Below are 12,832 nucleotides of genomic sequence, written 5' to 3'. Positions count from 1 at the left end.
ATCCCATCACAGCCTCCTGGAAGCAATTTCCAGATTTCGATTAAACGAACAAAGCACCTCATAATCCTCGAAGATCAAACCAGGAGTCCTTACTGTTTTTAATAATGGAAAGTACGCGTTCAAATACCTTACACACGTGACGAGTAATTCAAGAAAGAACAATGTTAACGCACATATCCAGATCGTGGGGGAAAAATGTCTTTAGAAAAAGTCTAAATTCCAAGGCGGAAGAAGTTAGAAGAGTAGTCATTCTAATCAGTGACACTTTCGGAGATCAAGATTTCGAACAATTCATCTTTCGTTATTTTATTTCCGCATGTTTGAAATTTTAATGTATCGGCCATTCGCAATATTGACCTTTCAAGTTTTGATCCCCTCCCCCCGTGTTCTCAAAGCGTTTCTTTTTCTTGTTAAATCAAAACACTACGTAAAAGACGCGATTACAAGCCACGTTACAAAGTTTTCCGATTTGTTCGTACTTTCCAGCATTATACGGAAAGGTGCGGTTAGAGAAAAAAATTACGAAGGAAAACATGCTTAATCGATTTGGAGAACCCGGAATTCATAATTAGGGAACTCTACAAGTTCAAATTCCGTATAAGCCGCACAGGAAAATTCCGTCGACAATTTCGAACACACGTTATATCAATTCTGTTCATTTGTAATAAACTCTCTATTCATTGAAACAATCCTCCATGCATGCGCGCATAAGTTAAATCATCGCGTCTCTCCCATTACTGTCCTCATCACCCGCGAGTGTACTGCATAGTTAAATCTACGTGTCTGTATATGTACGATCCCCTTCTCCATGTCGTTTTCGTAAATGTGATTCACTGTGAAATGGCGAGGTGGTAGTTGGTTTTACAGTTCATAACTGGAGCTCGTTGAATATCCAGTTGTGCCTTAACTGTAACGATGCACAAATGGATTTGAAATATGAAATAATATGAACAATTTGAGCGTTCAGTTTCTTAATCAGAAGACATGTAGCTACGCTACTAATTCCTAATCATTTGTCACAACTTTGTTGAATAATAGTACAAAAAATGTGATCCCAAACAAATAGAGACAATTGTAAGTGCTGTGAAAAAATTGTTATCTTTTACCCCTTGATAACATGCTGCTGGATTCGTGGCAAACATGGATAGGTGAGAATCACCCGTTTACCGGTTATCCGTACAATACAACGGATCTTTGTTGTTATTTCATTGTGCGCGCATTACTTATATATCGATAGAATTGCGTATAATACAAACTTGACTATACGTAGTACGGCGTAAAAATGATTACGTACAATATCCATTGCCGTATGCATACCGTGGCGAAATATACGAGAAGAACTTCATTTGTAATTCATTCATGCGAAAGAAGCAATTAAGTTTGGACTGGTGACTTAACATTGTGACGTGGTTTGTTCCTTACACAGAGAATATGAAATAATTGTTCACTTGTGTACTGTTTAGTTTCTGTTTCAAATTTTCCGGTGTATCATTTTCCCCGTTTACTCAATATAAACATATTTCATTCGTATAAAGATTTTTGACAAATGTCATTCGGATGGCTCAGTTTATTTAACACATTATCGCAATATGCAGCTACTTTACCAATTCGCAGAATATTTGACATTGGATTATTTAAAAATCTCAAGTTGTTGAATTAGTAAACGGGCTGTGGTAAAAATGCTGGTATATTATAAATCTGGGACATTAGCGGCTCTCACTCGCCTTGGAGTGGCATTGACCTGATTACATTTAAACGCAACCTCCAACATTCTCGTTCGATGAATCGTTAGTTTTAATTTGTTTTAATTTTACCGATTGTGTTCATGCATGCATGTAATAAGCGTACGTGTATTGTATTACCTGCGAGGTCTGCGCCATTACATTATGTTATACATATATATTTACACAATTCACTGTAAGTTATGAAATTAGTTTACCGTTTGTATCTCATCGCATTACGTAAGTATACAACGTACATTCACTCATATTACAAAGGCGATGTTAAGTCTGCACGTTTAGTGAAAAACATAAACGAAACATTTTCTGCTTGCTTGAAATTGAAACTCATAATAAAGTTTCATAAGACGAGTATTTTCACTGGGCTTTAATTAATAAGACCCATACGTGTTCAGATATTATTTAAATCTATGTAAAAATGTAATATTTTTCAAAAAGCTGCTTGCAGCTCATTTTGTATCGTGAAAATTTCGAACAAAAATCCACAGTTATCGAAGGAACGCAGGGAGCAAAAGTTATTACGAAAATTGGGATCCGGCCAGTGACCACATAATTATGCCAATAATTTGCTATTGACCATTAATCTTAATTCACAAAATTGATGTAATGATTTTCAATTGCGAATTATTTGCATAATTAGATCACTTGACGGATCGAAATTTCCACAGTAACTTTTGTTCTCTACAATCATCATATAGTTATGAATTTTTTTTTGAAATTTGTGCGAGAAAAATTTTACTACAGGGAGCTTTTTAAAAACTACATTTTTTAACGTTATTTTAAATAATGTCCAAACACATATGAGACATAATTTATTGAAACCGGGTGAAAACCGTTTGTCTTATTAAGATTAATTATGAGTTTGAATTTCAGGGTAATCAAAAACATATAGAGTTTCACTGACGTGTCTTTACAAAGGGGATGCAATTGCTTAGTATTTTGCAACAAATCGGGGCAATTGAATTTTGATATTATATCCATAGCGGACTTTTCATATAATTCTTTGCGTTCTAATTCCTTGCACTCATAGAAAAAAGGTTTATTTATTGTGCCCTCGATTTACCGGGAGCGACACAGTTATAAATAAAATCCACAGATAATCCAAACTCGAAATTTTATTTTTACTAAATATGAAAAGCAGACTCTTCAGGTATTTGTAAGAGTATCATGTGATCAAAAAGGTGTTATTTACAAGCATTGTATCACCAATACATTACTATAAGTTGAGAAATATAATATTTTGAAATTTAGACTGGCTCAAAAAAGTTTTCAAATATACCATCAATCTATTGTGATGATAAAATTAATTTTCAAGTAGTAACAACGGCGAATCAAACATTTTGCTGCTAAGCCCGATTAATCAAGGTCTTACTATAGTTACTGAAAAATTCAAGTAAAATGCCCATCGTTGTAATAACGGTTTAAATCTTGTTGTAGTTTGAAAAAAATGTAATATAGCTGAAGCAACTATTGAGTGCGATTGGATCTTTGCATGAAAAAATTTTATATGCGTATTGAGCATAAAAAACAGAAATAATTAGGTTATATTTTTTCTTTTATCGAATCAACAGAAATTAACGAAAATATAGCACTTTTAAATCTACAACAATATGCGGTCACGACTGTTGAAGTATATCTTTATGCTACGAAGTCAGTAAAATTCAATTGCTCCTAACATCCGCAATCATCTTTATTTGATGAAAAACAAAAAATACGACCAAATCATTCTGGGTTTCTCTGTCTTAGACATGTATGAACAATTGTTTTTTTTGTAATACAAAAACCAAATTATATTTCTTAACGCTCCATTTCCTGGTTATTGGAAGATTAAATCTTTTTGTTTGAATTACTAAATTTTTTCAGTTAAATAAAGCCCTCTTATTGGCATCAATTTATTGTTGCGTGTCAAAAATGGATGGCAAATTATATCGCAATTATAGTTACAAAAAAATATAGTACGATTAACCGTAATAAAAAAGAATAGTAATATTCTAAATTTTTTAGTAACAGTTACGAAACTGACCTGCGTTTGATACCGCGAAACACATTTTTCAGTTATGGTAAATAATGAAAATAGTTGAAAACTAATCATTAACCACAAGTAGAAATCTCTTCCAGCTACTGATATAGTATACTAGGTACTCTGAAAATATCAATCAATAGACAGTCAAATATGGTCAAATGCCCTTCGAGAAATTCTATGAATATATATCAAGTTCAAACGACTGTCTCGTTTGTTGAGAAAAATGAAGGAATTTTTTTTTCTAGAAAGAAAATCAGTAGAATATATTTTTATAGCCGTTATGCATGAGAAATATCTAATTATAAATGTATAGGTCAGTTCAGACCAGTAGGAGTAAATCTTTCCGAGCCAATCTTCCGAACCAAGCCGATAACTTCTAATAATAAGTGGAATTTCTCATACATTATGTTTTTACGGGTATAAACGAGCGGAACTTTTCCAACGAAGATGCTGTTCATTATATATACGTTTATAAGCATTCCTGAATAAAAATAACAATGGAAAATTTATTGGAATGACGTAAATCAAATCTTAATTCATATACTTTTTACACTATTATTGGCAATATTTTTTACTTCCTTGTGAATATTTTATTTGTGGTATTTTTTTTATTTTTTTCATCATTTTGTTTTTGTCTTTCTCAGCTGTAATGGCGTACGTCAATGAGTTTAGTTTCAGCATATCGTAATTGGAATATCACACTAATTACACTTCCAACTGTTGTCAGTGCAATTAGCTAATCGGAACAAGAATTTCACGTAAATAGGTATTTTATCTGATCCGATTGGCTGTACCCACGTCATAGAGAAGCGTTGTACAGGTTTACAAACGTTTTTCAGTATAATATAGCATACGAGAAAAAAAGTTTTCAATCATAGCATGACTACAACAATCGATGAGCAATCTCTCCAAATTGATTCAATTGACAAAATTTATTTCATTCGGTAAATAATATTTGTAACTGCTAAAAAAATTATAAATTAGCCCAAATAAAATTTAAACAATTGTGCAAAGATAAGGTTTGTTACTTGTAACAAATAGACTCGCTTTGCTGCATGATAAAAAATATAAGAAGTTCTTGATTTTTTTTCTTTTGTCGATTCGCTTTATCGAATTTGTTATTTTGTTTTTCGTTCATGTAGAAGTGAATACTGTATTTTTAAATTTTATTAACTACATCACATTGGCCTGCGAAGGTCAGGGTAACCTGAAACTCATGGAAATATTGAGAAATTTGATCATTACTTCTCGCACAAAGGATCGTCATCACAGCCAATTGCATTGCAAAAATTTATCCATTTGTTATTAATTTATCGGGTTTCGCAGATCCTATACTCTGCATACAAATTTTCTGGCAATGAAAGTACTATGTATTATGATTTCAATATCTACAGAGCTGTGTTTGCCTTTTGTGTCGGATGAAAGAAAGCTCTATTTATAGCCAAGAAGGAAAGAAATAAAGATTTCCCCCACTGCAAAAGTAGCTTCTGTCCTATTATCATTTTGGGAAACAGTATAACAAGTTCCGCGGATACCATTAATTGTGAGATAAGAGTTCCCGTATCTAATTATTCCGCATCCATCAATAGCGTTATACTGTAGATAGCTATGAAAGTGTCTTTTTCTTAGGAGTAAAAAAAATCGCAAAAAATTCTTATCTAGTTATTAGGATAAGAGAGAAAATAGATCAAAATTTTCAAGAGAGAAAAATGAGAGAACGAGTAGAGAGAAACGAGAGAAAACGTTTCTATCAAAGATACCGTTAAAAACATACGACTTATTGTCAATGTGGTAATATGGTATAAACTATCTTTGCTTTATGGGTAATTTTTAGTTTTCATCATCTAAGGTCCGAAAACGTAGATTCATTAAAATTAGTAAGTCATTTTAGACGGAAACCAATACTTTTCTTGTATCACTATAGGTGATGTTGATTTTTATTTGTCTTATATTCGGGACATGCCAATGAATATTCTGCAAGATAACCACAGTAAAATGCAAAGTACGTCATTGAACTGGAACAATTAATTTCATTTTTTTACACGGAAATCGATATTTTGGAAAGGAAAAAAAGATAAGTTTTAATTAATAGTTAACCAAAAAAGAAAACATTTTTGGGAATCAATTTTTTTGTTTGGTTCTTTACCCACGTATAGAACTACAGATACGAAGGAAAGTGCAGCTCCGAAATTGCCGAATAAAAAATATCCAAAAAAGACACAGTTATTCATCCGAAGAAAAATCCGTATCGAAAAAAAAAGACTTACCAACTCCACAAGGTGAAGGCTAATTGGTGAAATAGTACCAATTGTAATGAAAAAAATCCATAACTGTAATTTAACTTACCAATTGTGAGGTGTATTAGAAGTCCTGTCGAAAAAATGCATAATGAATTTATAAACTTATCCATATACCAGTCTGCGTAACTGAGGTATGAATTATTTCTCAAATCCGTATTTTTGTGCATAACGTAAATACGTGTGTGAATAAGTATAAATTCCGAAAAAATACCAGTAATTTGACACATTTCTGTGCATAATCCGTTACACTAATATTATAATTATGGTAGTTGGAAACGTCCATGAGCATTCAGGTTAATTGGATAAATGGTTTTGTTTAATACACGAGAAAAGGGTACCGCGATCATTCAATCGAAGCATTTCTGCTTCTTTCGGCACTCTGACGCACGTGTGACGTCAATCGACGGCACAACAGGTTTATTGAGCGATAAATCTATAGTACGTACTCACATGTGATATCATTCGGAATTTATTGGCCATTCGATTCGTGACAGCTTCCAAACGAAACATGATTATTTGGTCATTTTTTATTTTTCAAGTTTATTGATGCAATTAATCGGTTCAAGTAATCTTCAGTTATACTTGGTCATGTATCAACGTGGCATATTACATACCTAATCTAAGTATGTATGCATACAAATTTCTTTCTTTTTTATTTTATTTTGAATTCCGTGGACGACGTGTCTGTACCCTCGTTATCAGTAAAAAAGTTAATCTACCTCTGTAGTTTGTGCCGACGTAGTTACCGTGCTACATTCATACTCGTAGCTGATAGCGCTCCCCCCCACTTGGTTTTGCTTGATTTTTTAAGAAGACCTAGTGGGTATTTCATAACTGATGAACGCAATTTTCGAAAATTTAATGCTCGACAGTTAAAGCACCTAAAAACATCATGCAATACATAAATGTATATCATTTGTGAAAATTTTGAATTGGCTATGCTGAAAAAATGGATGAATAAATTAATTGGCATTCCAATTTTCAACAGTACATGTGTTTCCCCCACAATGTCACCGATTAAAGTGAGAGTGCTCTCCCTCCTCTCTCTTTCTCTCTCTCTATTGTTACGGCGTCAGCTCGGCGATCAGACCGCGCTGTACGAGTATATCTCGATGCTTTAGTTTAGGTCATAGGAACTTTAGGGTGCGTTTCGAAACTATCTGGCAGCGTTAAAAACTTTGGAGGACAGACGTAGAGCTACCCCCGATCTTGGCAGCGAAAAAAAGATAAAAAGTTGATAGCACTGGGAGCTAATTTCGGAACGTACCCCTATTCAACAACCTATTGCAAAACATAACCACCTGCATCTAGCTGGGTGATGAAGTAACCAAAGGTTAGTAGAACTTTTGAGTTTTCACCCACGTTTGTTGGTAACACAATATTTTTGCAACGCACTCTCGATACAGAAAAACAAACGAATTTCCATTCATAGTTATTATTATAATCAATGCTACCACTCTTACTAGCCAATTTGCTTTTCAACGTTTATTTTTGCTGCTATGGTTATGGAATGTCATAAGTTTTCAAATAAGAAGCTAGAAGTCTTGTGGTACCGTCCCATGTAGGGCCGATCACCGGAATCCGGGATGACTGTATGGAATGCAAACGAAATTTAGTGGAACCCTGCTATCCCATGTATATACCAAAATTGCACGGAACGACAGAACGGAGCAGATTTATATTTGTATTATTCGGTTTTATCTGTCTATTTAGATTAGTCTAGTTAGCTTTTCAGTAAGATTAAATTTTGTAACTAGAATTAATTAATTCATAAAATAAAAGTTGAGCCTCCGGCACTCCGTTCTAGAATTTGAATACATGAGAGCCAGGAAGATGCAAGTAGACGGAACACGAAACTTATTGTATACACCTACGTATACAACAAGTACAATCGTAAAAATAATTACGGAATAGCATTCGTTAGTATTTATGATTAATAATTACACTGTATATATCTTCTTCTTTCGTATTTATGTATACTACTTCTGCGGACGCGGTAAATAGAATGTCATAATATGCGCATACCGGACGGATCCACCACTCCGTAAAAATACGATAGAATGAAATTAGCGGAATGCGTATTCTAGTGACTTTTTCGTCTATTCGCTTCTGCTAGTTTCAGAACGCACCCATAACAAGTCGGCTTCAGTCCACAATTTTGAGCAAAACCTACAAAAAGTTCTGATTTAGCCTGATCTAGCTTCTGATTGCTCTAACGTAAGAAAACGCTTCTATTATTTTCCAGAACAATTTGATTTTCTATACTACGATATTCATGTAAGAACGTATCCGTGATCATTTTTGAAAATACCGTGGAAAAACTGGAATAAGTATGATTGGTTATGTTGTTCGAATGAAATAAAGTCACATACAGGCCGTGTTCGTAAATTGACAGACGGTACTGAAAATTCCTTACGACAGAGTCAAAGCTATTCATGAACTTGGAAGCGCAAAAGAGATGAAAGATTGCTGACAGTACTGTCAGTCAATTTTCGAACACGGCCACAGTAAGGCACCGCTTAGCTCGAGCTAAAAATCCTATACTTCGGTAAATTTTCTGTACCGCAAAACCTAACGTTTATATCTTGTTCCAGCACAAAACAAATTTTTAACTCAATTAATTTCAAACAGGCTACTGCGGCCTATGCGACCTTAGAACTGCTACATATTTGCACATGGCCACAGTGATTCTGGCCGGATAATTGTTTAGACGAGTCGGTTATGTTGGCAATGGAGAAGACTCAGTCCGTATTGTTACCGTCGGCCCGCCGCGAAACAAGCTCAATCTTCCTAAACATAACATAAACCAACACATACATGCAACATGCAACGTAATATACGAAGATAAAACCTGTTTCACGGCTGGCCGGTGGTGGCTGCGGCCTGATTCTCCGTTGCCATCCAGGAAAGACTCTTCTCCCTGTTTACCAACGTAACTGACCTATCCAAGAAGTCAAGTGTCTCAGTCCTCAGAATCACTGGGGCCATGTGTACTACATGCTTATGTCTGCTTATGTCCATTAGTGCGTTAGTTAGTAAATTCAGAGCGCCTGACCCGACAGAACTGTCGGATTTTTTATGTAGGGCGGGAGTTTTGAAACACCTACGTCAGATGAGTAATTTAATGTTTTATCGTTACAGGCAAAGCATCTTTTGGAAGAACCTGATCGATGTTGATGACGAGAAGATTTTCGAGACGGTAAAAAGAGTTGGAGCTATGCTAGGAAACAGTAGTCAAGTATGTCAGAATGAGAATTTCGACTGGTGCAGTTTGTCCGATTTGAAGTCTGCGGAAGAAAATTACACCGAAAGTGATCGGGAGGCCAATGATCATCTGTCACTTTATATGAATCGTAAGTTGACGTTGATCGAACGGGACGTAATCTGCAGCAAGAAAAAATTTCACCTGGATTCCAGAGAGTTTAACGATCATGAGCAGAATTCAACGAACCGTACAATGCGGTCGACTGACGATTACAGTGGCGTAGATTGTATCAGCGGAGTAACGGAGAGAGGAGAACGTCATCACAAAGCTTATTCTTGTAATGGCCGCCGCCGTGGTTACGGTCGTGAAAGGCACGCAAAGCGAAGCCGTGGTGCGAGGTGCTTGCTCTGTGTGTCAAGGAAAAAGTATAACCAAAAGAGTTTGAAAAAGCGTAAAAAACGCAGCAAGGTGTTGAACAACAATGTGATGTGCGTATTAAATTGTTCGTATATAATAAAGGAGTGTAGTATAATCGATTATCAATCGAAATTGTCCGCTCCGACAGTTGCGAAATTCGGCATAATCAGATCAGCGTCGTCGGTTCATCATCCGGAAGGTGAGGCTGAAGTTTCATCGTCGGAGAAATCCACGAAACAGCGACGAATTGGAAGGGTGGAAAATCCTTTCTCGACTGAGCTTTCGATATTTCGATCTATACAAAATCTAATACAACACCTTTCGAATATTCTCGAAGAAAAAAAATCCCGCGTAAAAAAACAACAACATGGACCGATGGAAAGGTTGGATATAAATTCTGGTCGCACATCTCATAAACAAACCGAATCAAACAGAAGATCTGACAAATTTTACAAAGTGAGAATGAACGTCAGTCAATCCAACACCGGCTCCGTGGTAGAGGGTGGCGAAAAGTTTGACGAATTTAAACTCATCAAACTACCAATGGCACGCGCCACAAACAAGAGTCCTCAAAGTGACGAAGGCATCGAGCCGGATCCTGACCAGAGGAGAGGCTTTGTCGCACGCTGCTGGAGTCTTGATTCTGCTGTACCAAGTGACGACGATAGCTGTCCAAATTCTGTCATTCAGAGGGAGCACAAGGTTCGCGTCACAAGATGTTGCAGCTCGGACAGTGCGGTGCTCAGCGATGACGAACAGAACAAAGGTAAAGGTCTTGGAGTAAATCACTTTATAAAGAGTACTAGATACCGGTGTAAAACTAGGTTCACATTGGACCTAATTTTACTGAAGAATTGGATTCTCCTTTTTCATTCTATTACAAAATCTCTTTACCTTTTGCTTGTAAATATTGGCTTGAGAATTTGTTGTGGGATTTGTACCCTTCGTGTTTTCAATTTGATAGTTATACTCATTTTACGATACATGATACAACGACTGTCTTTTATTTATGAAGAATACCAATCTGTTCGGTGCAATGTTTTAATCTTATGATGTCTTTAAAGAAATTGAGTTTGAATGAAGTGAAACAACTTTTAAAATTATAAAACAGCGTACCTGCAATATCAGTCACAACAAGAAATGACTGAGACTGGATCCAGATGTTGCATCAAAAACAATATCTTGAGGGTGTTTATGCACCGAAGAAAACGGAAATAACTGGGATTTTTTTTTCTGGTTTCCGTATATACTCTGATCTTCAAATCACTGAGACAAGAAAATTAAACTTTGACATTTCTACCGGATTACAGCATTCTTAATGGTTGGAACTTATTTCAAATAATGAAAATAAATTGAGAGAAAGAGCGAATCCGATACGTCGAAATACTAAGAAATATATATTCATAGCTATCCAATTTCCGTCTGTCTAGTTATATTTCTAGACAATTTCCTACTGTTGACAATTGCTTAGCTTTGTCGTTTTTGACGAAGTTAAGTCATTTAAATAAGTTTAGTCAGCCGAAATCTAAATCCAGTTGTAGAACTTGTAAATACCGAATGGTACTTAAGCTACACTGTCCTGAAAATAGTTAAAAACTGGTTTCGACCACAGTCGATAAAAAATTTTTTTTCAACAATCCATGACGAAAAGTTGCCGTCATTATAAGATTCGTATTTAAACATTGAGAAATCTATGCGAGACACTTGGTTTGATTCTTGACGATCAAAGTAAATGATACTTTTTTGTTGGACCATGATCACTGTGCAAAGTGTAGTTGATACAATTTATTCTTGAATCATTTGATCCAACGACAGTGTGTTTGTAGAGAGCTGCGAACCTGCATTTCATGCAGTGCCAAATTTTATGTGAGTATCCGGCACTCTTCAACAACATCTCACTCAACTCCCTCACTGTCTGGCTATCGCGTGATTATAGGCCATCAAATGACAGGAATAAACTACTGGTTTATTCACAATGGTTACTCCAGATATGTCTATACAAGAGGATCAATTGGGAACAAAATATTTACCTTTGCTAGATTTAGAGGACAAACTTTCGTGTCTGACTTCGGTTTTCTTTTTCCACAGTGAGGATCACTGACAAATAGAACGAAACCAAACACGTTTCGTTCTATCATGACATCGTAAATTCGTGTAACAGTTTTTTAAAGAATTTTCACTCCACCCTATCTGAATTCAAACGTTTTCCTCTTCAGTGATCAGACTAATAATTTTGTAACTCACACAAGGCACTTGACTACGACATTATGCGTAAATAATTCTATGCTTATCGATCAAATTTTCGACAAAATTTATACATAAGGCTGAAGCTAGCAGCCAGATTTAGTAACCAAACGTGTTGAAACTTTTTGGAAATAGAAAAAGTGCAGTTCAGTTTTATCCTTATAATTCTATAAAAGTATCGGGGATTCGAGGTATTTAACAAAATTTTTTTTTTACATCATTACCTAGTATCAATGGATATTGGAACGTTTGGCGGCTCATTCTGGTTGCTAGCTTCAGCCTTGTAATTTCAACAGTGTATAAACTAAGCAATTATGATGAGTTTTTGAAGTTTATAACTTTAATATAACTATACATATATGTATACGTATATTAGACTGTCCGTTCAAATAAATGTTTATGCTCCAAGTTGAAAAAGCTTAAGTTAACCGTGAGAAAAGAAGATTCTCAAAGTTGCAATGCTCCATGAAAATACTTTTTACTATTTTAATTAGCTAATTTTTTATTCTAGGCTTCCTTAAAACTTTTTATAGATTTATTTTCAGACTATATTTTTTTTGGATGCCATGTTGAATATTCAATCATGAAAAATTGAAAATGTTTGAGTAAGTAACAAGTATTTTCAATCCCAGATTTATCCGTCTATTGGTTGATTTTTTTAGAATCGTTTTAAAATTCAAAAATGTCAAGGTCTGATAACAGATAAAATCTTGTTTTATAAGGGAAAACAAAAAAAAAAAAAAATGAGCGGCACCCCTTAATACTGAGACAGAGCATTAAAACTTTGAAGATCTTCTTTATTCAATGTCAACTTGAGATTTTTCAACTCAGAGCATAACCATTTTTTTGAACGTTCAGTCTAATGTATACATAATTTTACACAACTTGAAAATTATTTGAAACT

General features: G+C 35.0%; 1 protein-coding gene across 2 annotated transcripts in view; it reads left to right on the top strand.

Moving 5' to 3' along the window:
* The first annotated feature begins 131 nt into the window (after positions 1-131).
* LOC107225725 overlaps positions 132-12,832 on the top strand; it is a 56,484-nt gene continuing 43,783 nt past the window's right edge. Inside the window, exons 1-2 of one of the 2 annotated variants that reach the window (XR_006905038.1) lie at positions 132-1,148; positions 9,204-10,450. Coding sequence is in view for 1 of the 2 variants with exons in the window: in XM_015666278.2 (XP_015521764.1) it covers positions 1,141-1,148; positions 9,204-10,450 (1,255 nt within the window). In the remaining variant the exon portion in view is untranslated. The remainder of the gene's footprint in view (positions 1,149-9,203; positions 10,451-12,832) is intronic. The other variant, XM_015666278.2, reaches the window with a different exon arrangement.

The sequence above is a fragment of the Neodiprion lecontei genome, chromosome 6 (assembly GCF_021901455.1).
Source record: "Neodiprion lecontei isolate iyNeoLeco1 chromosome 6, iyNeoLeco1.1, whole genome shotgun sequence".
Lineage (NCBI taxonomy): Eukaryota > Metazoa > Arthropoda > Insecta > Hymenoptera > Diprionidae > Neodiprion > Neodiprion lecontei.
This window is presented reverse-complemented; position numbering and strand designations above follow the sequence as displayed.